This window comes from Pinus tabuliformis, chromosome X, assembly GCF_031772625.1.
Source record: "Pinus tabuliformis cultivar Carrire ecotype Pingquan chromosome X, CPIR1, whole genome shotgun sequence".
Lineage (NCBI taxonomy): Eukaryota > Viridiplantae > Streptophyta > Pinopsida > Pinales > Pinaceae > Pinus > Pinus tabuliformis.
The window spans coordinates 1,661,856,217-1,661,882,661 of record NC_142308.1 but is presented as its reverse complement, the minus strand read 5'-3'; the positions used below and the strand labels follow the sequence as shown (position 1 = coordinate 1,661,882,661).

General features: G+C 41.5%; 1 protein-coding gene across 1 annotated transcript in view; it reads left to right on the top strand.

The window, feature by feature from the left end:
* The window catches only part of LOC149146384 (chromatin remodeling protein EBS-like), a 72,961-nt gene that overhangs the window by 28,536 nt on the left and 17,980 nt on the right, over positions 1–26,445 (top strand). The window contains exon 4 of the mRNA XM_089452741.1: positions 2,294–2,426. Within this exon, the coding sequence (XP_089308867.1) occupies positions 2,294–2,426 (133 nt within the window). The remainder of the gene's footprint in view (positions 1–2,293; positions 2,427–26,445) is intronic.

Below are 26,445 nucleotides of genomic sequence, written 5' to 3'. Positions count from 1 at the left end.
GAATAGGTTCTGGCAGCACGCAGGGCAGAGGGTCTTCCTCTTCACTGGACAGCAGCTCTGGCCTCTTCCACGCAGGTCTGGCAACTAATTTTCCTTGCACGCAGACCGGATCAGCAACACGCAGAACAAAGGGTCTTCCTCTTCACACTGCAGGTCTGACAACGTCAACAGCAAAGGGTTTGGCGGCTCAGCAATGGCCTCGCGCTAGTCTGGCGGTGTCCTCTCACGCAGGGTCCACGCAGCGTCTTAGTAGTGGCTCTTCAACAGTGGTCCATGCAGCTCTGGTCTTTACCACATGCAGGCACTCCAGCAATGATGCAGTAGGTGGTTGTCGTCACACGTAGGCAGCCTCTTTCAACAACGACGCAACGTTTAGCACTCCAGCAATGACGCAGTAGGTGGTTGCCTTCACACGCAGGCAGGCTCTTTTAGCAACGACGCAACCTTCAGCACTCCACCAGCGCAACATTCCACACAGGACAGACTAGCAACGCTCAGCACTTGTCTTCACACACAACGCGGGCAACAACGTTTTGGAATGCAGAGGATGTTGGCTCTGCAACAGCGAAATTCTGTTTATCTCCACGGCCCAATGTCGTTCCCTCCTCATTTAAGACTTTAATAATAGATATTTAAATCCGTCGGTGACAGGTTGGCGTATGAAACACCAAACAGGCTCTAATGCCATTTGTTGTTAGAATAGGGAAAATAATGAGGAAAGAATATACAGAGATTCTGTTATACATTGACCAAGAAAACAACATAACTAATTGGAAACTTAAATCAAACACACGCATAAACACACAGGATTTACGTGATAAAACCTCGACAGAGTGTCAAGGAAACATCCATGGGGCAAGGGATTGGAATCTCTATTAATTCAACAATGATTCTCCACGATTACATTTCTCTGGCATTCACCAGTTTTATACCAACTGCCTCCGTTACATCACTGCTATTTCGGTATAGAACTAACTAGTTATATTTTACCCAAAATTACATAATTTGTTGTCAAACTAACAATGATCAATGTCCATAAGAGTTTTAATCTCCTCTCTTTTTTTGTCCTAAATCCACGATCGAGCTTCCCTTTTTAACAGTTAAAGCTTAGTGGATATGGCAGACAAACACTTTGTAGGGTCAGGAGACAATGGCCTTTTCCGTACCGAGTTTACCAGATTTTCGAAATCCTTCATCTGCAACCATCTTAGATTAAATTTAAATGGGTATGATCTCCTCAAGTGCTCCCCGCTGCTCCAGGATAGCATAATAGGCATATGATTAGAGATGGTGGCAGGACAATCGATGATTCCAAGTTAGATAGATGGGAAACAGAGATTGGCTCACCAGAAGTCTGTCAATCCTCTTAGATATGCCCTCCCCTCTAGTGCGCCCATTCTGCCAAGTGGGGCCTAAGGGATCCGGTGTAATGTCAACCAGTGCATGAGCCTTCATCATGTCTATGAAATATGCAGTTAATACATCCTCCCACGCCCTGATACCCCATATCTCCGACTGCCCCAATGAAAAGTTTAGATCCCCAGCGATGATGAGCGAACTCAGCCCTAACAGTCCAGATTTAGCCACCTAGTCCCAATAGATTCTTCGTCCAATATAAGGTGCATAAGAATTGATAATCCTTATTCTCCGGTTCGACCCCAACTTATATCCGGACAGTATGATACCTGCACACGAATTGTATGCCCTTGGTTCATAGATGTTGGGGTTCCACATCATCCCCAAACCCCCCGAAAGTCCATTGGCATCAGATGCACATACGCGCCCATATTCTGACATTTTGAGTTCCAAATTGTGACTATTATAGTTCTATAACTGCGTATAAATTCTGTGCTTTGTTTCAGGCTTGTGGCTACATTAAAGTCCGTCATTGTTCATATTTCCATCCTTGGAAATAATTATCTGTAAAAGTAAGATAAATATGACATGTAATTTAAAAAAAAAAAGTTTAAACTTGAGGTACATCTATAATTAACATCTGCCTGTCATAATAATCTAACTTTAACAGTGTCATACATTTTGGTTCCTTACTCATCAGCTTTTCATATCATTTACATTCAATTGAATAGACACAGAAAATAGGGTGTCACAAGATGCTTATTCCTATGAAGTGTGTACTTATTGTAACTGAAGTCCTCCTACAGTTCTTTATACTTTCCATGTTAACACATAGTTTGACAAATGTGGCTTACTATAATCTGTTCACTATGCTATTGTATGCATGTGTATATGTATTTGATTCCCGCTTTTGATGATTTGTATAAATTGCCTCTAGGTTTCATCCGGAGTGTGTAAATGTCACTATAGAAGAAGCAAAAGAGATGAGACATTTCCTTTGCTCCGAATGCAAAGAAGATGACAAGAATAATCCAGGAATCTCTGCGAATGATTTTGTTCCTCCAAAAAGGGTAAGGATCTCTCTCTTATTTGTTATGTACTATTATTATAATGGTTGGATAGAGTTGTCTACATGAATCTTAAAAAATGTTCATTGCGTGTACTATGTTTCTGAGTTATAATCTTCATTTCACTTACAAATTAATGATAAATCGTATTATTATTAGGTGAAGAACACAAGGAAACTGTTATTTCTTCTTTATATGAAATGCAAAATTTAAAGATTCCATGTAAATGCGATTGGCAAAAGCAAAGACAACATATCAGCGAATCCATTTCCAGGCTATTCGAAGGTTACTACCACATGATAAAAGTACATGAGAATTTATTAGAAACATCTCATGAACGTCTTCATAGAATAATTTGACAAAGAATATACTAGTACTCCTGAAAAAATTTACAAATGACTACTATCTTACAAGGTTTAAACCTTTTGGATTATCTTCAGCATTATAATGTCAATAATAACACCCTATATGGTATTTGATCTAAGTATAACAGCTTTCCAGCACGTTCAAAGATATCTGAAATAATGGATAGCTATTGATGACATGGTTGGGTATATACCAAAGTATGTCATCTATGTTTGGGAGGGGTACCTATTTTTGAGAAATATTTCATTCAAGTACTTGTAATCAATGCACTTTCACCAAGTTCCATCTTTCTTACGCATTGTTGATTGGAATAGAGAAAGGGTTTTGCTTGCCTTGGTGCTAACGCTAGTAGAAGAACCCAAAATATTGCCACTTTAGAAAAATATTAATTTATTTAACTAGTAGAAGAACCCAAAATATTGCCACTTTAGTAGAATATTAATTTAACTATTTCTTGAAGTCATACTTGAGAAAAAATTAAAATTCCTAAGTTAACTTATGATTTAATCTTAGCCCTTGATCACCATTTTATTTCAGCCGTTGAGAGTGAGATCATGGTTGAGATCGGAGTTATAAGAGGAGATAGATCAAGTTAGTGGCAAGTCAGTTGAGCACAAGCAGGTGTGAGAAATCAGTGAAGGAAGAGCCAAGGGATTCAGTAGATCGCAAGACTCAACATCTGAACAAAAGAAATCCAATGAGGGTCGAGCTCTTACAACCCAACAAAATTTTGTATTTGCATGTGCAGGCAGGAGAGGAGTATTGTGCTCGCACGTGTGGGCTGATTAGCTTATATGCATAGGAATTTTACAGATCCAGTGTGCAGGCAGGGGAATCAATTTGGTTGGAGGGTGATCGTGTATTTTCTTGTGATATAAGGGAAGTTTCACCCTTATTGTAATTCTCAGAACAAAAGCCTTTGCTGAAGAAAATAATAAAAACACACAGTGTTGCAGGTTTTCACCGGAGTTGGGGTTTCTTGGGCATATCTTGTGTTATATGTGTTGATGTGTTCGTCTTCTGATTTATTTTTTGCCATGCATGTTAAGTTAGAAAACTCAGTGTATTTGTGACTTAGGTTTCTAGAATATCAGTTGTTTGTGTTTCTGGATATTTAGACTTTTGTAAATCAATTTACTAGGTTTTAAGGAATTATAACATGGTGTCAAAGCGTAATCTTTGATTGAAGACCAATAATAGATTTTATCTTTTGGAGTAGATTCTACGATTTAGAGGGAGCAAGTTATCAAATTGATTTGGCCATTAGGGTTTTGAGCAATGCACATTGTTTCTGGTATTGCAATTTGTATTTAGTAGTTCAATTTTGGGCTGTATGGCATATTAGGGCCTCAGATTTGAAGATAGATTGGACGATGCATCCAACTTCTATTCGTGGTGTGAAAGGATAGCAGTGGTGTTGGAGGAATAGGAGGTTTGGTATTTTGTTGATCATGTCCTAGTTGCACCCACAAAACATCAGCAGTTGGCTCAGATAATAAGATAGATGCCAAGGAAATAAGAATCATCCTAGAAGGAGTCAAAGACCACATTATCCCTCACTTGAATGGGAAGAAGAAATCCAAAGAAATGTGGAATGTCATCATTGGTCTCTATCGGGGTTCAAGCAAGGCCAGAAAGTTGGTACTGAACGAAAAGCTTAGGAGCATTAAAATGTCCAAGTTAGACTTTGTGGTTTCTTACCTCACCAAGTTTTCGAAAGTAAAGGAAGAGTTGGCCGGTATGGGTGAGATAGTTCCAGATAGGGATCTCGTGAATTTTGCTCTATTGGGTTTCACCAAGTCATGGCAAACCTTCATAGATAGGATATGTGCAAGCGAAAACTTTCCATATAGGGAGAATTTGTGGGTTGACTATGTCCAAGAGGATATTCGCAGATAGGCTCAAGTAGGATATCATGTTAAAGGTGAGGAAGATGAAGAAAATTCCGCTCTAGTCAACAAAGGGACTAATTCGAAGGGAAAAAAGAGGAATGGTGGTGAAGAGTTGAGTTCCAAGGGCAAGAAGAAGAAAAAGGATCTCAACAAGATCAAGTGTTTTTCGTGCCACCAGTTTGGGCATTATGCTACTAAATGCCCCAATAGGAAGAAAGGGTCCAAGAAGGACCAAGTAGTAGCCTCTATAGAGATAGATGAGTTTTCTTCTCATTTTGAGAAGGAGTTTTCACTCATTGCCTATATGGAAAGTTTAGTGGCTACTAGTTTATGGTATGTGGACAATGGTGTGTCTTGTCATATGATGAGAAACAAGAAATATTTCAACAAACTGTTAAAGAAGGACAAGTAGTTCGATATTGAGATGGGATATGATGGGAAGTATCGGGTCGAGGTTACTATATAGTTTGTTTTAAGCAGGATTCTAGAAATCTTCTATATCTTAGAGAAGTTCTTTATTACTTGGGCTCAAGAAGAATATCATTTTAGTTTCATCTTTCGAAGATAAGGGGTTTGAGGTGACCTCAGACACGGTAAGGTTTTTATAATACCCTCGGACTCTAAGGTATCGAAGTAGATCGGTGTTAGGGACAAGAGCCTGTACAAATTACAGTTTGAGACAGTCGTAGCATTGACTAGTAGAGGAGGTTGTGACTCAGGTAGCGAGTTTGGAGAGTTGTGGCACAGGCACATGGGGCATTTGCACCATGGAGCACTAAAGATTCTTAGGGAGATAGTGATAGGGCTGCCACAATGCAGTGTGGATCAACATGAGGTGTGCAAGGGTTGCACACTTAGAAAGTATGCCAAGGCATATTTTCCTAGCAAAGATAATAGAGCCAATGGTATCTTGGACCTTATTCATTTAGATGTATGTGTTCCTTTCTCTACAGTATCCCTTAGTGGGTACAAGTACTATGTCACATTCATAGATGATCACTCGAGGAAGGCTTGGATGTTTTTCATGAAGAAGAAGGATGAGGTCTTCTTGAAGTTTCTGGAATTTAAGTCCTTGGTTTAAAACCAAATTGGAAAGAAAATTAAGGTGCTAAGGTCTAACAATGGTGGGAAGTACACATCAAACGCATTTAAGGAGTTGTGTGCCAAGGAGGGCATCAGGAGGGAGTTAACCACACCATAATACTCAATAGAATGGGGTGGCAGAGTGCAACAATAGGGCCATAGTTGGAGTGGCCAAATCCATGTTACATGAACAAGGCTTGCCCAAGTTTCTTTGGGCTCAGGCATGCAATGCAACACTTTTTCTGTAAAACTAGAGCCCACACAAAGTGTTGGGGTGAGTTACAGTAGAGGAGGCATTTACAGGGAATAAAGTGGATGAATCTCATTTCTGCATATTCGATAGCCTTGTATATTGCCATGTACAAGAGTAGAAAATGAATAAGTTGGAACCCACAACAGAGAAGGGTATGTTCATGGGTTATAGTGAGACATCCAAGGCATACAGGTTGTACAATTCAACACATAGGAAAACAATCATCAAGATAGATGTGAAGTTTGATGAGGATAGGGCTTTGAAAAATTCCTTAGAGCAAGAGCATACTATAGTGCAGGAAGAGCAGCAAGCTCCCAATAGGAGGCTCATTCAGCACCTCAAACTACAGTCATGCATGGGCAAGTTGGACAACATGAGGATGAGAGGGACACATAAATTGAGGAGAGAGTGGATCCCACTTAGGAACCAACTCCCAACATTGGGAGAAGGAGAGTGAGATGGGTAGATTGGTTGATCCGGGAGGTGGGGGAGAATGTTGGTACTCCTAGTACATCAATTCAACGAAGAAGATAGCCATAAAGATACACAAGATATATGGCACTTATGGCGGAGTTGATGAATTACGAGCCATCTAGTTACCAAGAGGAAGCCACTCAGTAGGTGTGGAGAGATGCCATGGTGGAGTATGCCTCCATCATGTAGAATGATGTCTGGGAAGTGGTCTCGAGGCCAGAGGGAAAATATATGGTAGGTTATCGCTAGGTATACAAGATCAAGCATGGAGTTGATGGGAGTATTGAGAAGTATAAGGACAGATTCATGGCTAAAGGGTTCTCGTGGGTAGAGGGATTTGACTATAACGAGACATTTTCCCTAGTTTCTAGATATTCATTTTTCAGGGCATTTGCAACTATAGAAACAAAAATGGGGTGGAAGATCCACCAGATGGACGTGAAGACAACCCTCCTCAATGGAGTTGCTAAGAAGTAGATTTATATAGAGCGGTTGGAGGGATTCGAGACATGCAGTAGAGAGACTCACATATGAAGACTCAAGAGAGCCTTGCATGGGCTCAAGCAAGCTTCACGGACATGGTATTATTGGATAGACAATTACCTTCAGGGATTGGGCTTCACCAAGGGTGAAGCGGACCCCAACCTCTACTACATTGTTGTTGGAGGTGAGTTGCTTCTTTTGGTGCCATATGTGGAGGATCTAATTTTATCAGGAACAAATTAGCTCATCTAGGAGTGCAAGAGAGATCTTGCAGGCGAGTTTGAGATTAAGGATATGGGGCTAATGCACTATTTCCTTGGGCTAGAGGTATGGTAGGGTTGTGGGGAGATATTCGTGGGACATGACAAGTACGCTCTGTAGATTCTGAGGATATTTTGCATGCAAGATTTCAAACCCATGACCACACCTCTAATCACAAACTAGAGGAAGGTAGATACATCCAAATCGGAGTGAGTAGATCCTACACTTTACAAACAAATGATTGGGTCCCTAATGTATTTGGTGAAATTGCATTGAGTTTAGCCAAGGCCAAGTTCATGGTTGCTAGTTTGGTAGGGTGCGAAGCTATTTAGTTAAGGAAGCTTCTTGTGGGCTTGTTTGGAATAGAGTTAGAGCCCACCGTGGTCCACTGTGACAATCAACCTCAAGCTCTTTGAAAATCCAGTGTTTCATGATCTCTCAAAGCACATCGATATACTTTATCACCACGTCAGGGATATTGTTTAGAGATGTATAGTTTTACTCTAGTACATACCAATAGAGGAGAAGACAACAAACAATTTTACTAAGGATTTGTCATGGAGCAGATTTGTTTACGTCAAAGACAAGTTGGGTGTAGTGTAGAACACATTCCTCTCTAAAGGGAGCATTGGTTGGAGTAGAGAAGTAAGGGTTCTACTTGCCTAGTGCTAAGACTAGAAAAAGAACCCTGAAGATTGGCACTTTAGCAGAATATTAGTTTATTTAACTATTTCCTAAAATTAGACTTGGGAAAAAATTAAAACACCTAAGTTAACATATGATTATCTTATCCCTTGATCACGATTTAGTTTCAACTATTGAGAATGAGATTAGGGTTGAGAATGAAATTATAATAGGAGATAAAATGAGTTAGTGGCAAGTCAGTTGAGAACAAGTAGGTGTGAGAAATCAACGAAGGAAGAGCCGAGGGTTTCATTAGATCGCATGAATCAACATCTGAGTCAAAGAAATTGAGTGAGGGCCAACATCTTACAACCCAATGCAATTTTCTATTGGCACATGCACGCTAGAGAGGAGTATTGTGCTCGCATGTGTGGGTCGATTCGCTGATTTGCGTAGGAATTTGTAGACATAGTGCGCAGGATGGGGAATAGATTTGGTTGGAGAGTGATTAAGTATTTTCTTGTGATATAATAGAATTTTCTCCCTTCTTGTAATTCTCAAAAGAAAATAATTTGCCAAAGAAAATAATAAAAACCCAGTGTTGCAGGTTTTCCCCGAAGTTGGGGTTTCCTAGGTAAATCTTGTGTTCTATGTGTTGATGTGTTTCTTATTTGATTTATTTTCCATTGTGCATGTTAAGTTATAAAACTCAGTTTCTTTGTGATTTAAGTTTCTAGAATATTAGTTGTTTGAGTTTTTGGGTTTTTAGACTTAAAAGATTGTGAATCAGTTTACTAGGTTTTAAGGAATTCTGACAGGCATAGTTGTGATAGGTAACCCATATGGTGATGTACTTGATCGAATGACACCTTGCTCCAACACCTGTTGCAACTACTTTTTCACTTTGTTTGCTTCTATCATAAACTGCATGTATAACCCAATGTTAAGCAACAAAGAGTTTAACAACAGTTGAATCTCATGCTCCACTTCCCTCTTCAGTGGTAGCCCTTTAGACTCATTGAACACTCCCATATATGCCTATAGCAACTCTTCTACTTGTTGTCTATGTTCTTTATTGCACCCCTCCAGGGATTAATTTCTCTCACTAACTCTTCTATAGACTGATTTTCTCTATAAAAAATGGCAATACAAACTTCTTACTAGAATTGATCAATTTCTTGGCTTGGTTGGCACTTACCAGTGAAATTTTTTACCTTCTCTTGTGCGCGTTGATGGTGGATTATTTTTTGTCTTTGATGAGGAAATACTGGTTGGCTCTATGTTTGAATATTTCATCTTGCATGTACATATGAGGACTCCATAACACCAATCCACATACATAAAGTGGGACTACATCCAACTCTACTACATCATTAAAATCAACACTGGTAGAAAATTTGATTTTACATTGTTTAGCTACCTTGATATTTGCATCTTGATGTACCCATCCCAATGGATATGGGCTAGGGTGATGTTGAACCTCCAATCCCAATTTGTTGACTAGATATGTTGCAATGAGATTTGCCTATGATCCTGAGTTTAACAGAGCATCAATTTTTCGTCTTCTTGACTTGTATCCTTATATGGAAGAGTTTGGTCTTCTCCTTCTCTTTCTTATATTGTTGTAGGATACTCAAATATTCCCATTTTTGCAATGATGCATGTATGATCTTCTCATGCACATCCAAGCTACCTTCCACTTGATAGGTAAAATCTGTGAATATGAGATTTTTTTGTCTTTGCATATTTTCTTCCAGTTCTTCAAGTCAAGTTATAGATGTAATTTCTAGTACTTTCACCTGTATGGCCATTGATATTATAGTGGTTGTAGTGGTTTTTGGGCTCTTTCCATTGGTGTACCATGGATGTTGCCTTTTTGTCCTCCCCCCCTTTCCATTTTTTCTTCCCTTTTTTGGAAGCTTCCTTGTGTTCTTTTTTCTTTGAACCGCTTGATTGTCCTTTCTTCTACCCTATGTTTTTCATGTACTATGCTTGTACACAAGCTTTGTATATAGTTCTAGGTTTGAATAGCATCACTTGCTTTTGCAAATGATTGTGTAGTCGCGCCAAATACTTTAGGAGTACATACAAGTCCTTGGGAGAGATACCCAACAACATTGTCATCTTCCTAAATTTTGTGGTGTACTCTCATACACACTACCTCTGTCTCTGCATGATGTAATTACACTATATCCAATGGTCCTATACATACTTGATAGGGTAGAGCTGGGACTTAGGTAATAGAGGATCCCTTTCTAACCTCAGGGTTTTCATATGGCTTCCCACCAAGCTAGGGCATGCCCCTCTAGTTTTAAATGAGAAAACAACATTTATTGTTCATCCTGTATGCGATGAACACTAAAATAAACCTCTCATTATTGTAACTAGTGATTTAATTTCAAATCATCAATCTTAGCTTGATACAACTTGATGTTGGCTTTCACTTCCATCTTAAACAGGGACTGTGGATGGTTCATGAAACTTGAATTGGGTTGTTCTTTTTTGGCTTCTCTCTTAGACTCCTTCCTTGATTCTTCTTGATCCCCCGATTTCTCTCCAATCTGACTCCAAGTTGGAACCTCTATCTTCTTCAATTCCAAGCTCATTTGCTAGAGTCGCCATGAGGTTCATATTATGGCTTATATGACTTGCTCTTCTAGCCTTGTGAATCTCTCCTCTGCCAAATCTTGAGGGTTAATAATAGATTTGTCGACCATGGCTAGGTTTTTATGACTTTCTGCTTAAACATGTGTGGATTCCCTACAACTCCCCTCAATATACGCAAAGAAACTTGTTATGATACTAATATGATTCGTAAACGACCATGGATATTCCACTGGACCTTTTTTCACAACAAATATGATAAAAATTTACTAAAATCTGAAAATATATGCTATGAGGATTAATTTTTCTTAGAAGTTTTGGATTTATTAAGTTATTGTTTATGCTTATGCATGCAATATATAAATGTAGAAAATAGAGAAAAATGGAACAATCACTTACAAATCAAAATAATACAAGATATGACCTTAGATTCCCTTTCTAGAGAAACCCAACTAGAGATGAGGCTACTCTCTCCTATCTTTTTTTGAATGCAAATGGTGCAAATACAAAGGAGTGAGACTTGTGGCCTATGGGATGCTCACACTGCAAGTCAGCCCTATAGGCAATCTCATCCTCCTAGATCAAACACAACACACGCACATGACTCCATTGTCTAATGTGCAATATCATGACCCAACAAAGATACTGGTCTGCCATCATCTCATCCTTCACACAAAGTCAACTCATCCATGCCAAAGCACTCTCGAGCAGCCCCAATGATCCATGACAAGACATCGAAAGTTCACAATCAACAACCTACCCTACAACAAACTGTTTCATTGGGTTCTCTACCAATCCACTAGAACTCCCAACCTATCTTGTTTTCAAGCCAGTCAAGTCCACATCTCCACATCTTCAGTTGAATCCTCTTCTCAATGATCTAGACAATCTCGGCTCTATCTAAGTTGCTTCGCTATGCACACTCTAATCCACTGTCCCTCCAAAGTCCTAGTGATACCATGTTGATTTTTCCACAACACTCAAGAATCTAGTTTGAGTCTAAAATCACAAACATAAACACACTCAAATGCCACAACACTACTGCTTTGCACAGTCGAATAACATACATCAATGAATTAACTTGTGCACATGATAATTTTTATCTTTTTAACCCACTACATGTTATATTACAAACTTTAATAAAAAACTCTTAGGGATCATGTACCTCAGTTACAGTGTAATTCAATTAAGCCTTAGACAGATTTTTACTAATGAAGTAAATGGCATAAGGCAACTTGTCATCTATCTGGCCTAGAGCTGATCCCACAGCTTTTTCAGATGCATCAGCATGGATGTGGAAAGGAAGAGCCCAATTTGGGCCTCTAAGTATGGGTGTAGTATTCGATTTGTATTTCAAGATCTCTAGGGCCTCTTGGCAACTATCTGACCAACAAAATTGAGAGTCCTTGGCCAGCAATCCAAACAATGGTGAGGCTACTTTGCTGAAGTCTTTGATAAACCTCCTATAATATCCCGCTAAGCCAAAGAATCTCGTAACATCCCTCTACTTTTGAGGAGTGGGGACCTTCTTTATGATGGCAATTTTGTTTAGGTCCACTTGTATTCCCTCTTGAGATATTGAATGGCCAAGGACAGTCCCTGCATTCATCAAGAATTCACACTTCTTAGGACTAAGCGAGAGGTTCATTTCAATGCACTTCTTTAGGACTTTCCCCAGGTTAGAGAGAGCCTCCAAGAAGTCACACCCATAGGGAGTGAAATCATCCATGTAGATCTCTACAGATTCATTGACTAGCTCAGTAAAGATGCTCAAAACTGCCCTTTGAAAAGTGGCAAGGGAATTACATAATCAGAAAGTAAAGACCCTATAAGTTGTTGATTTCTGGTAGCATCAGATATGCTCTAACTCTGAAAATTTGCAGAGAGGCTTCGACGCATGCATTCTCCAATACCCAGAAATCATTTTGTGAAATTCCACCCGGAGAGAGTTTTATTAAAATAATTAACTATTTTTAATGAGACCCTAAGTCTAAACTTAGGAAACTAAAATAATTAATGGGTATTAATCTAAATTGTGGGTGTAGCTTCTAGAAGAATACGAGGATCAAGCCAAAATGATCTAAGCCATTGATTAGAAGTTAATCTGGGTTGTTGGTTATCCAACAGAAAGATATAAGAAGAGGCTTGAGGGGCACTTGGAGAACACATCGAGTGGAGATCAGAAGATCGATTTTCTGAAGCAGAGCAGGTGTTGGAAAGAATTTCGAAGTGATATTTTATAAAGAGGGGAGGGACAGTATTTGCTGAGGAGTCTTTTCCTGGGCCAGAAAGGACATAACAATGTCCAGAGAGAGGTTGTCGCTAACCCACGCAATGCTAACGCACTGGGAGTGTAGAGCCTAGAGGGAGATTGAATTTCCTGCTGAGGAAATCGAGTTTCACAAGCCAGGAACCAGGGTGTGAGACCGGAAGACTAGAAATCGAAGTTTCTGGGCAGCAGAGGATCTAAAGGAGGAGAAGCATTATCGCCAACAGAGGTGACACAAAGACTGCGTAGGGTTGACGCAGTTCTGTGCAGAAGCTAACGCACAAGGGACGCGGAGCTTCTTTCCAATGAGATCAAGGTTGGATTTTTCCAGTGATAGGGTGAGAACATCTCACTACTTTTTTTGTCTAGTTTCTCTCTTTATAGGATAGCCAGTTGGGCATCCAAAGAATTGTACTCAAAATTACTACTGCATAATAATAAAACCCTCAGTTGTTGCATCGTTTTTCCGGCATTGAGTTTTTTCAAGGACATTTGTCCAAAATTAACTCTATAGATATGTGTGATTATTTCTCTCATGTGTTGTATTTATTTTCCACTGTTTTATTTTGGTGTAGGCTGCAGAGTATGTATTTCAGTGTTTGCTGTAGAAAACTGCAAATAACTTGTTCAATTAATTCAACAAGTAGGTGAAATATAATCAGTTTGTTGCAGTAGGAATCAGGTATCCGATTTTTCACAGGGTATCAGAGCACAGATTGTGAGTAGAAGAACTCAGAAGCAAAAAGGAAGAGGAAGTTAAAAATTTTTGCAGAGGCAACAATTTGAAACCCCAGGAGGTAGCGCAGTTTGAAGGCCTGAAGGGCAAAGGTTGAGGAGAAATCTATTTCTCTGAGTGAGTCGATAGAGAGGTAAGACTTCCAAATCGAAGTTTAACAGTGCCAGAGGGAGCAACGCAGAAGCTTCAGTGAAGAGGAGGTTTCTAGTGGGACGCAGTTTTCTACAGGCAGTTGCTAGCCAGAAAGACGTCAGAGGGAATAGAGAGACTCGATTGAGGGAATTCTTCCTCAGAGGACTTCTAGCCAAGGAGTCTGAATTCTCACTTGCTGAGCAGCAGCAGAGAGGGTCAGATCTACAAGCTCTAGCAGGGAGTGTGTAGGCCAGTGTAGTGTTGCATAGAGGAGAGAGGAAGATATTCAACTTTTTCGATTGGCAGAGATGGCAGCTAGTGGGTTGAGAGATCATAATCAGTTGGATGGTGCATCCAACTATGTGATCTGGAAGGCAAGGACGCCATGCATTCTGGATGAGCATTTTCTCAAGACCTATGTCGATAGTGTGGTGGTTGTGCCCACAGATCCATATCTGCTCAAGAAGTACAAGGGAGAAATGGAGAAGAAAAAGAGAATGATCCTCGACAGAGTGAAGGATCATGTGGTCTGTCACATCACTCGCAGAGGGACTGCCAAGGAGATGTGGGATGCATTTTCGACATTGTATCAAGGATCTTCCCAGCAACGGAAGATGCATTTAGAGCAGAATATGAGATATCTGCAAATGCAGAAGGGGGAGCGCATTGATCTATTTCTCACTAGGCTTTAAGAGACCCGAGATGAGTTGGCAACTGTGGGGTCAATACCTCAAGGATTTGAGATGGTAAGATTGGCCCTAGATTCAGTATCTGAGTGGAAAGTATTTGCCCAAAGCATCCTGGGCAAGGCGACTTTGCCAAACTGGGATGAAATGTGGGCAGTTCTTAAGCAAGAGGAACTAAGGAGAGACTTGGTCAATTGTAAACTTTATGGAAGCAGCAGCAGTGGGTCAAAGCCCAAGGAGGAGGAAGATAATGCGGCCCTCGTATCTAAGGGACGACAGGAGCAACATAAAAAGAAGAAAAATGTTTCGAAGATCAAATGCTTCAGGTGTGGTGAATTCGGTCACTACACAACATAGTGTCCTCTCAAGAAGAAGGACAAAGATGGGAAGCATGATCCTAAGGTTGCAGCCACGAAGATCGAGGAGGAGTTTTCCATGATAACTGAAATACCTCCAAGAGGGAGGTGGGTTGATTTAGAGTTGTAGTTAGAAAGAGCTACAGATGGGCAGGATCCTTCAGGAGCCCACCTCTCGGATCAATTCCTTGCTACGAGAGCCTAGATTAGTAGTAGCAGAATGGACCAGTGTCAGTTGGTGCAAAAGTGTGCTGGAGTGACAGTTGCAGAGGCTAGTAGCGCCAGAGACTGAGAAATGCAGAGCAAAGTTGGCAGCAATGCAGATGGCACAGAGTAGAGGTCAGCAGCAACGCAGAGGCTTCAGAGGGTCAACATAGAGACTAGCAACAGTCAGACTCCAGCAACGAGATGCATCATAATGAACACCAGTTCAATAATTTGGGATGCTTTTTTGTTGTTGATGCAGCAGCAACAACAGTTGGAGAAACTTGCAGTGCAAATGCAGTTGGCAGTGGCAGTGCCAGCAACAACATGGATGTAGAGTTGAGAGGGATTTGAAGTACAGACGCAGTGTTGACAATGGTAGGGTCAGCACAGTACAGATGCAACATTTGCACAGTGGTTGATGGATAGGATGTCAGACATCAGCGATGCAGAAGGAGATGTTACAGAACAGAGTGATGCTTCAGTAGGATGCATTGTTAGAGCACATTCCTCGCTAAGAGGGAGTGTTGATTTCTAGTAGCATCAGGGGTGCTCTAAGTCTCAAAATTTGTAGGAGACTTAGACACATGCATTCTCCAATACCCACAAATTGTTTTGAGAAATTCCACCCGAAGAAAGCTTTATTAAAATAATTAATTACTTTTTAATGGGACCCTAAGTCTAAACTTAGGAAATTAAAATAATTAATGGGTATTAATCTAAATTGTGAGTGTAACTTCTAGAAGGAGACGAGGATCGAGCCAAAATGATCCAATCCATTGATTAGAAATTAATATGGGTTGTTGGTTGTCAAACAGAATGATATCAGAAGAGGCTTGAGGGGCACTTGGAGAACACATCGAGTGAAGATCAGAAGATCGATTTTTTAAAGCAAAGCAAATGCTGGAAAGAATTTCGAAGTGATCTTTTGCAGAGAGGGGCAGCGATAGTATCTAGTGAGGAGTTTTTTCCTGGTCCAGAGAGTACAAGGCAGAGAGGACATAACGACGTCCAGAGAGAGGGTGATGCTGGCCTACGCAATGCTGACGCAGTGGCAACACAGAGCCTAGAGGGAGATCGAATTTCCTACTGAGGAAATCGAGTTTCAAAATCTGGGAGTCGGGGTGTGAGATCGGGAGGCTGGAAATCAAAGTTTTTGGGTAGCAGAGGATCCAAAGGAGGAGCAACGTAGTCCCCATCAGAGGTGACACAGAGACTGCGTAGGGTTGACACAATTCTGCACAAAAGCTGACACAGAAGGGATGCAGAGCTTCTTTCCAGTGAGATCAGGGTCGGATTATTCCAGTGACTGGTTGAGAGCATCTTACTACTTTTTTTGTCTAGTTTCTCTCTTTATAGGATAGTCAGTTGGGCATCCAAAGAATTGTACTCAAAATTACTACTGCATAATAATAAAACCCTCAGCTACTGCACCAATTTTCCCGCATTCGGTTTTTCGGGGACATTTGTCCAAAAATAACTGTGTAGATATACGTATGATTATTTCTCTCCTGTGTTGTATTTATTTTCCGCAGTTTTATTTTGGTGTAGGCTGCAATGTATGTATTTCTGTGTTTGCTGTAGAAAACTGCAAATAACTTGTTCAATTAATTTAACAAGTAGGTGAAATATAATCAGTTTGTTGCAGTAGGAATCGGGTAACTGACTTTTCACATAAGCAAAGGTACCCCAAGGACAAGTGAATGTAGTTTTATCTTGGTCCTCTAGGTTGATCTAGTTATGATTATAACCACTGAATCCATCTAGGAAAGAGAAGAACTTCTTCCCTGCAAGACCATCCAAGACTTGATCAATGAAAGGTAAATGGAAATGGTCTTTTTTAGTGGCTTTGTTCATCTCTCTGTAATCCACACAGATCCTCCACTTTCCATTCTTCTTTGGGACCAAAACTAGAGGGGACACCCACTCACTATCTGAGATGGGGTAAATGAACCCTGCATCCAACAACTTTTGCAAATCTTCCTTTACTATGTCTTTGAGGGCTGGGTTCATTCTCCTCTGAGGTTGGCACACTGGTTTTCATCCTTCCTTGATGTATATGTGATGAGTACACACTGAAGGATGCACTCCCTTCATTTCTTTATAGCTCCAGGCAAAGGCATCTAAGTGCTCTCTCAGCATGTTGCACAACTTCTCTTCTTGGTTGGCTGAGAGAGAGGGGTTGATCTTCAAGGTTTTAGATGGACCAAATTCTACCATTTTGACATGTGCAGGACTTGGGTCCACTAGGCATAACTCAGTCCAAGGATTACCCTCATATTCCTTCACAAGCTCATTAAGAGGCATGGTGTTGGGGGCTGGTTCTGGAGGATTTGGTCAATGAGGTCATCTTCATCAGGTTGCCCCCTCCTATAATAGCATCTAGGGTACAGATTGGATGGGATGTGGTATGATACACTTCATCTTCCTCCTCCTCTTCCAACCATAGGGGTAAGTCATGCTCTAGGGATGGTTGAGCAGGAGGGTACAATACCAACTGTTTGGACAAATGCCCATTCTTAATGGTCATGTTCCCAGCTTTGCAACTTATGTAAGCATCAACAGTGGCTAGCCATGGTCTTCCAAGGATGAGAGGATAGCCATTGAATTTGGTCTCGAGATGGAGAACTAGGAAGTCAATAGGATACTCCTAGGAATCAATAGAGACCATTACATCCTCAACAACTCCCTCAGGAGCCACTATGGACCTATCTGCAAGTTGCAGCACTGTTGTGGTCTTTCTCAAAGATCCTTGGAGGTTTAGTTTGAGCATGGTTTCCTTAGTCATCACATTGATGGAAGCCCCAAGATCAATCAAGGTGTGAGGGACAATGATGCCATCAATGTGCACATCTACCATAGGACTTCCAAGGTCTAGATACTTTTGGCAAATCACTCTCCCTAACATTAGATCAGACAATTGACCAATGACATTGATGGTAGGGGTGTCTTTCTTTCTCCTCCCAGGATGTTTGAAGCATTTCTCTTTTATAAGCTTATTGTAGATGGGAACATCCTTGATAGCTTGGAGGAGTGGGATTTTAACACACAAGTTTTTCAATTCTCCCAGAAGTTCAGTCTCTTCTGGGGTGTGCTGGTTAGGATGGATCAATATTTCAAGAAAAGGAGGTGGATTTACTTTAGGGACACTCTCTTCCTTTTCCTCTTCAAGCTCCTCAGGTGGAGATGGAGGTTGGTTATCTGGGAGCACTCTTCCAGACCTGAGGTTGATTTCTTGAATCTCCACAACATATGCAGGGTAAGATGTCTCTCCACTATAGACCTGTTGTTGTGGAGGTAAATCCTCTCTACGGACAGAGACGATCCCTACTAGCCCAGACCGGGTCTAGCAACAATCAAACAATGCTATCACGCAAGTTCCTGATTGCAAATAAAAAGTGGATAGTAAGAACCTACTTGGATTCCAACGCTAATGTTCGTAGAAGAGACGTTGCTCTCGTTCTTTTGGCTCGGCCGGTCACGATCCCCACGATCTCCGTGATTGGACACCTGCACATGCAAAGAACAAAACAAATACAAGCGAAAATCCAATAGATGAAATTATATATCAGTCAGAAAAGATATAACTCAACATCAATCATAGGACAATGAGAGTGGAACCATAATGATAGTCATCTATTATTGATAAATAACAAATAAGAATACAACCATAGTTCTGACGTCAAATCCTCCTTTGGCTAGGTAGTCAGCTACACAAGTCTTGCAAAGCTTGTTGGGATGGGAAACAAGCCTCTCTCTCTTGGATGACAAGAATCTCCTCACTTAGATTTGGCCTTATGGGTGCAAAGAAGGCTCTTGCAGCTTCAAACTCTTGAACTCCTGGAATTCTCTATCACTATGCTGGAACTGGAACTAGCTTGTTCAAGGCATAGAGACAAGCTTTTATAGATAGAGAGGAAAGAGATAGGATCAACCACATTATTCATGGGATTGGCTTTATCACTTGGAAACTTCCATGAAAGGTGGAAAACCACTTCCCTTCTATGGAGATTCGAAGCCAAACCATCCTAGCTCAACATAGATTCAGTTGGTGAATGGGTTAAGGAGAACCTTCGGAAGCTTGTTTGTTAAAAATTTTACTCAATTCGATTGGCGAGAGTGCGACTCTGAGACAGAGCGCCAATGGCGCGCCCTTTTTAGCGGGTTTCCCTCATTGGCGCGGGCAGTGAACTGTGGACCCGCGCTAATGCAAAAAGAGTTGTTTTCATGGGTATTTTGTAGGAGATGTCTTCAGGGCATATGAAGCTCATACTTAGAGGAATATGATGCAAGTGGTTTCAGGTCATGTCACTTTTCATAGGTCCCGTAATGAGTCCTCCAGTGTGCGGGTGAGGGGTAATAGGGACGGTGACAAACGGTGACAAATTGCTGTGTAACACCTGTGGTGCCTACTTGTTGTTCAGGTTTAGATTTGGTTGAGTAGGCATTTGAGGTTGCTTAAGTGGAGCAGGATTAATGAGATGCGGTTGAGATGGAGGTGGAGGCAGTAAAACAGGTGGTTGGTTGAATTGAGACCTCCAACCTTGTGATGGGGTATTCCACTTAGGGTGTGTAGAAGCATATGGCTGAAATGGTTGATTGGCAGGTTGGGGAGGATACTGAGGTGCATAAGTCCAAGGAGAAGGTGTGGATCATGAAGGATGAGTACGAGAATAACAAGGGGGCAAGGGTGAATTCTAGATGCGATGGTAATAGGGATAGGATGCACCTTGCATGCCTTGCTGGTATGGCCGAGGTCCTTGAGGCCTCCTTTGATTGATGTAACAGAGTTGTTTAGCCCCACCTTTTGCCCCTTGGTATATATCTTTCAATCTAGGCAAAGAAGGACACTTATCTGTGGAATGGTTTTCCTCACAGACTGAACAGACCTCTATAACACTTAATGGGCATTCATTTTTGGGGTGCCTTCTAGTGCATTTAGGGCAAAAGATAGCTAAGGCTCTTGCTGCTTCGTCTTGTGTCCTCTTGACCTTCATGGTGTCCATTTGCAGAGAAAATGTGTGAAGCATTTCACTTTTAAAGTCCTCCAACATGTTTCCAATTTCATTCTTGATAGATGTGGTGGAGGAAGAGGAACTGGCCAAAGCTTGACTAAACCTACCCTTCTTCCTAGCAGTCCTAGAATGGTTTTTGAATAATTTCTTGATATTGTCATAGCGTAGCTAATAAATGTCCCCTCTAGACAACATGTTTATGGTTTTCAGTATGTCCTCCCTGATTCCTCTAAGAAGGACTAACTTGAGTGATTTAGGATCAAGGGTGCATCTGGCCCTTTTACAACTGAGCTGGAACCTTTCCTCATAGTCTTCCAGGGATTCATCCAGTCCAAGATTCATTTTAAAGATTTCATATTTGGTGTCTTTGGACTTACAATAGTCCATGTACTTGTTGTTAAAGGATTGTTGCATTTGAGCCCAAGTAGTGATGCTATCCCCAAGTAGACCCATGAACCAGCACAAAGCTGCATCCTTAAGGGTGGATGGGAACAACTTCAACTTCTGGTCATCAGAGGTATAATCATAAGTTCTATAGACAACAGAAACCTCAAATAAAAAAGTATCAGAGTTCTCTAAGGTTAAGCCATGGAAGTGAGGAAGGGCAGAAGGGCTTATATTTTTCATCCTAGCATCTCCATTAGTCTCTCTGATGGGAAAAACACCCTAATTTATGTTTTCAGCCATAGTCTCTCTGATGGGAAAAGCACCCTAATTTTTGTTTTCAGCCATGGTGTGGGTATGTGGAATGGTTTCTTCTTCTTCTTCCCCAATAGGCTCCTCAAAGATCTTAGGTTGATCACCTAAGGGGTCCTCTAACTCCCCTGCAGTCAAAGAGGGAAGTTGACAATCACCAAAGAAGAGTGAAGGTTGACTGTTTGATGGTGTGGGGGTATTTGGCAAGAATTTCCCTAAAGTGTCTCTACTCCGACGAGGCATGAAAGAAATTTTTTTTCTTTTTTTTTTTGTGTTTTCAAATCAACTACAAAACAGGAAGGAAAGCAAGAATAACATCTATCTACTGAATGAAAAACAGAAAGAAAAGCATAAATTACTCTTCCTAGACATGTCCCTGGTATTGCATCAAGAGTGCTGCTATCAACCCAGGGTTTCGTACATACTTAGTCCTAGTGCAGTGAAAGTAATTGTTTTCAACTCAAAAAATGACAGCTGCCAACTTGTAAATGCTATGAAATGATACAAATCTTATGCTAAGTTGCATAATGGGAATTATGCTAACTTGCACTCAATCGTCTAGCTATCAGGGTTTCTTGGAAATAGAAGATTATTCTACCATTTCATAATTCAAGAATGTATGCATTGACTATCTAATTCACACTTGCAGATTAAATAAAGTTCTAATCACTAAATTTGGAAATGAAAGAACTAATGCTATTTGATCTTGCAAGAAGGAAAAGAGTGAAGGAACTAGTCTAGGTGGCTCTTCTGGTCATGAAGTCCAAGCTGAGGGGTTAAACTACTCCTAAGCTAAGCTAGGCTATCATTGCAGGTCAAAATAGGGTCAAAACAGGCTACTACAGGTGAGCTACAGGATGTTGCTACATGATTCTTGTACTACTACAGGATGTCCTGAAATGCTACAAGAAGTTGGCTGAGAGGGTTTGGAGGGTAAGAATGGTGAGATGAAGTGTTGGAAGGGTGTATGAAAGTTGTGGAAAGTGTGGGGAAGGTGATCATCACCCTTAGCCAAGCCCAGTACTTCAAGAAGGCTAGATTTGGGCTAAGATGGCTTGCTCATGGTGACAAAAAAACAGAGGTTTAGAACATGGGTTGGCATGCATCAACAGAAGGTGGAGAAGACCTAAATGGAGTTGGTGAAAGGGGTCCTTGCCTACAGATCAAAAACCCTACAATAACACCTGCACCTGTTTCTCTTTTCATTTACAAATTATTACAAGTCAATGTGGAAAAGATGAATTGAATTTGGAAAAGCTTAACTAACTAATGCTAAGAACTTGATCCATGAAATGAACTACCTTCTAAGCTACAGAAATCATGAGAAGCAAAATAACAAATGTAAATCTTTCCAATAAATCATAAACAACTAACTAACTGATGCTAAAACTTGATTTATGCAATGAACAAAAAATCACACTCTGTTTTTGGGCTGTGAGAGTGGGGTCCTCTAATCATGATCCCATGAGGGAGATGAGATAGAGGTCACTGTTCAGCAATTAATCAAACATTCTAGCCTAAAAATATACAAGAGAGGAACTTCTGCTGCTAGGTGTTGGAATTTCTAAGTCTAACCCGTTAGAAATTCTTCCTGTACTATCTGGTTTAATTCATCTACTTGTTTAATTACTTAACAAGTTATTTACCATGTAAATACTGAAAATAAACACAAGTACAGTATCAACATCTACAGATCATCAACTGAAAGAAAACAAGCACACAAGTGACACCGTTATTTTTGGACCAATGTCCCTGGAAAAACCCAATGCGGGAAAACTGGTGCAACTATTCAGAGGGTTATATTATTATGCAGTCTACCTGAGTACAACTGGGTGCCTAATCCGGCTCACCCAACAAAGAAAAATACACGACAGCAGTACCTCTATATCCAGAAAAAAGGTATTCAGAAAACCTATCCCACGAAACCCTCTTCGGCACAACTTAAGCTCAATGCTGGCCCTAATGGCCTCTGCGTCAGCCTCCAACTAACCTGCATTAGCCCCAAGACCCTCTACCTCAGCCCTCTGAGGCACTACGCAGCCTTTGGGAGCCCCTGCGTCACTCCCTCTGCCCTCTACATGGATGATGCGGTCTCTCCGAGCTCTGTGTTGCCTCTGCTAGGCTCTGCATAGCCTGGATTGACTGCTGCTTTCGCTCTCTCTGCTTCTGTGGTGGTCTCCCAGTATTGTCCCTGCCTCTCTGCCTCGTACGCACTGCCTCTCACTCCTGATCACCGATTCAACTTTGCTTAGCAACCTCGTTCTAGTTGACTGATCACTTTGGTGTATTCTCCAATTGACCCTCAAGCCTCCTCTTATACTTTTCTCGGTGGTCCTTCAACCGCCGAGATTAAATCTCTAATCAATGGCTAAGATTAGATTTGGCTTGATCCATGACTTTTGGAACCTTCTAACCCATTTTTATATTAATACCCATTAATATTTTATTTTTCCTAAGTTTAGACTTAGGAACTCCACTAAAAATATTAATTATTTTAATATCTCCCAAACTGGTTAGAATCTGCCCAAACCATTTATGGGTTTTGGAGTTCTCATGTGCTTTAGCCTCTCCACCAATTTTCATGACTAGTGCACATCCGATGCTACCCGAAATCAACACTCCCTCTTAGTGAGGACTATGCTTTAGTAATACTCCACACTGAGCATCACATTGATTATCCAGCATCAGTCCCTGTGTTGATGCTAGGCCTCCTTGCCCAACATCCTCTACACTGCTGCATCCTGTACTGCTGCCCATGGCCCTGCCACTGCCACTGCTGCATCTGTACGGCAACTCCCTCTGCATTCGTGTCGCTACTAGTCCATCCTCTCAGAACTGCATCTATACTGCACCCCCTCTCATCATGTTGCATCGTGCTACTGCATACTGCTGCTGCACTGCAACTCAGTTACTGAGAAGCAAGTAACTAATCCACCCAACTTCTGACATCCCTATCAGGCTAGAGACACTCCTAATGTTGAAGCTCCCTCTGCCACTAACAAGTGCTCCCTCTACTGACCTATGCATTGCTGCAACAACTCCCTGCATCTCACACCGTTGCACACCTCTTTGTGCCACCCTGCACTGGTGCAACACTCCCGTGCCTCTCGCACTGTTGCAACCTGCTAGCCTCACGCTATCCGAGGACTCCTGCACTGTAGCACTCTCTGCCACTCCATCTGCATCTGTCTCTACCGACATCCGCCAGTCCTGCTACTCCTCTCCAGGGCTCCCATAGCAAGGTATAATCCAAGAGGTTGGGTACCCCAAGGATCCTACCCCTCATCGCTTGTAGCTCGATGTCTCCCGAATTTTTCTCAAGTAGCACATGAGCACTCATGGCACACAGAACAGACAGAATTCTGGCCTTCCAGACCACAAAGTTGGACGCTCCGTCCAGCCTGCCCTGATCCCTCAGCCCATTCTCGACCATCTCTCTGCTCTTCTCTATCAACTCCTCCGAGTCTCTCTGCTTCCCGCCTGGAAGTTCTTTGTTCGACTCCTTCTGAGTCTCTCTACTTCTTGTTTGGAAGTTCTCTATTCGACTCCTGCTGAGTCTCTCTACTTCCCATCTGGAAGTTCACTGTTCGACTCCTTCTGAGTCTTGCTACTTCTTGTCTGGAAGTTCTCTGTTCTACTCCTACTGAGTCTCTCTACTTCGCATCTGGAAGTTCTCTGTTCGAATCCTACTGAGTCTCTCTACTTCCTGTTTGTAAGTTCTCGGTTCGACTCCTTCGAGTCTCTCTACTTCCCCTCTGGAACTTCTCTTTTGGACTCCCTCTGAGTCCCGATTTCCCTCCTGGAAATCCTTTTTCCAACTATCAAGTTGTTCCTCTCCGATCGTCTGTGCAACTGCAACACTGATCCGGATTCCTTGGCTAGAAATTAGCCTCTGCAGCAACTTCCTCTACCTTGGTCTTGTCCTGTTAGGTATTGTTCTAACCACAGTACCCCACCAACTTTGCTCCGCAATCTACCCACAGCCTCTTATGCCCCAACAACTGAACGATTGAACCTCTTGGCTCTACGCAATCCCGACACTGACAAATCAGCTCCCTCAGCCAACTACGTCAACCCTCCTGCCCTCTGCGTGAGCCTCTCTCTGCCCTCCTCAGCCTCTGTGCTAGCCTCTCTCTGGCCCAGATTGATGACGCAGTCCCTCTGCGTCACCCTTCCTTTGTCGCCTTCTGCAAGGATTAGCTCTGTCACTCGAGACAGCTAAATCTGCTGCAAATGATCTACTCAGCTAATGCCTTTAGTTTTCCTGTGATCTGCAACCATGCTCCGATACCATGTTGGAATTTCTAAGTCTAACCCGTTAGAAATTCTTCCTGTACTATCTAGTTTAATTCACCTACTTGTTTAATTACTTAACAAATTATTTACCATGTAAATACTGAAAATAAACACAAGTACAGTATCAACATTTACAGATCATCAACTAAAAGAAAACAAGCACACAAGTGACACCATCATGTTTGGACCAATGTCCCTGGAAAAACCCAATGCAGGAAAACCGGTGCATCTATTCAGAGGGTTATATTATTATGCAGTATATTTGAGTACAACAGGGTGCCTAATCCGGCACACCTGACAAAGAAAAATACACGGCAACAATACCTCTATAGCTTGAAACAAGTATTCAGAAAACCTGTCCCACAAAACCCTCTCCGGCACAACTGAAGCTCAGCGTTGGCCCTTCTGGCCTCTGCGTCAGCCCTAGGACCCTTTGTGTTCGCCCTCTGAGGCACTACATAGCCTCTGGGATCCTTTGCATCACTCCCTCTGCCCTCTACGTGGATGAAGCAGTCTCTCTGGGCTCTACGCTGCCTCTGTTGGGCTCTGCGTAGCCTGGACTGACTATTGCTCTCCCTCTCTCAGCTTCTGCGTTGGTCTCCCAATATTTTCCCTGCCTCTCTGCCTCGTACTCACTTTCCCTCACTCTTGATCACTGATTCAACTTTTCTTAGCGACCCCACTCTAGCAAAATGAATGATTGATCACTCTGGTGTATTCTCCAGTTGACCCTCAAGCCTCCTCTTATACTTTTCTCGTTGGTCCTTCAACGGCCGAGATTAAATTTCTAATCAACGGCTAAGATTAGATTTGGCTTGATCCATGACTTTTGGAACCTTCTAAACCAGTTTTATATTAATACCCATTAATATTTTATTTTTCCTAAGTTTAGACTTAGGAACTCCATTAAAAATATTAATTATTTTAATATCTCCCAAACCGGTTAGAATCTACCCAGACCATTTTTGGGTCTTGGAGATCTCATGTGCTTTAGCCTCTCCATCAATTTTCATGGCTAGATCACATTCGATGCTACCCCAAATCAACACTAGGGTTGGGCCCTAACCCAAGAGCTTCAGCCCTCTCGTTCAACTTAGTGCTAGATCAAAACAGAACTTCTCATTATCATTCAAAAAGTGTCAAATACATCATCAAAATAACAGTCAAATGTGCTTCAGCTTAATGGCCTCTTGGCTACAATAAAACTTTGAATCCTAATGAGTCCCTTAGCTTGTTTATTTATACAAAAGTGGAGCTACCAACAACTCCCTAGAAAATAGGGATATTTGACTCCCTAACTCGAGAATAGGTGAATCTAACTCTTCCTTGACTTGCACTGGCTCGGCTACCAATGAACTCAGCCTGCTTGGCTGCCAATGACACCGAGTTGATGAGATAGAGTGGGGGATCTTTGACTGATTTGAGGAATTAAGGAGGTGGACCACCTCCTAGAATCTCTCTTTCTTGTCTACTCCAAGTTCCTACACTCAAATCAACTCAAAATTGCTCCAATTCCTGCATTTAACACACATTAGGCCACATGACATAGTAACACATCTTTACTCCTCACACTAAGCATAATATAACAAAAT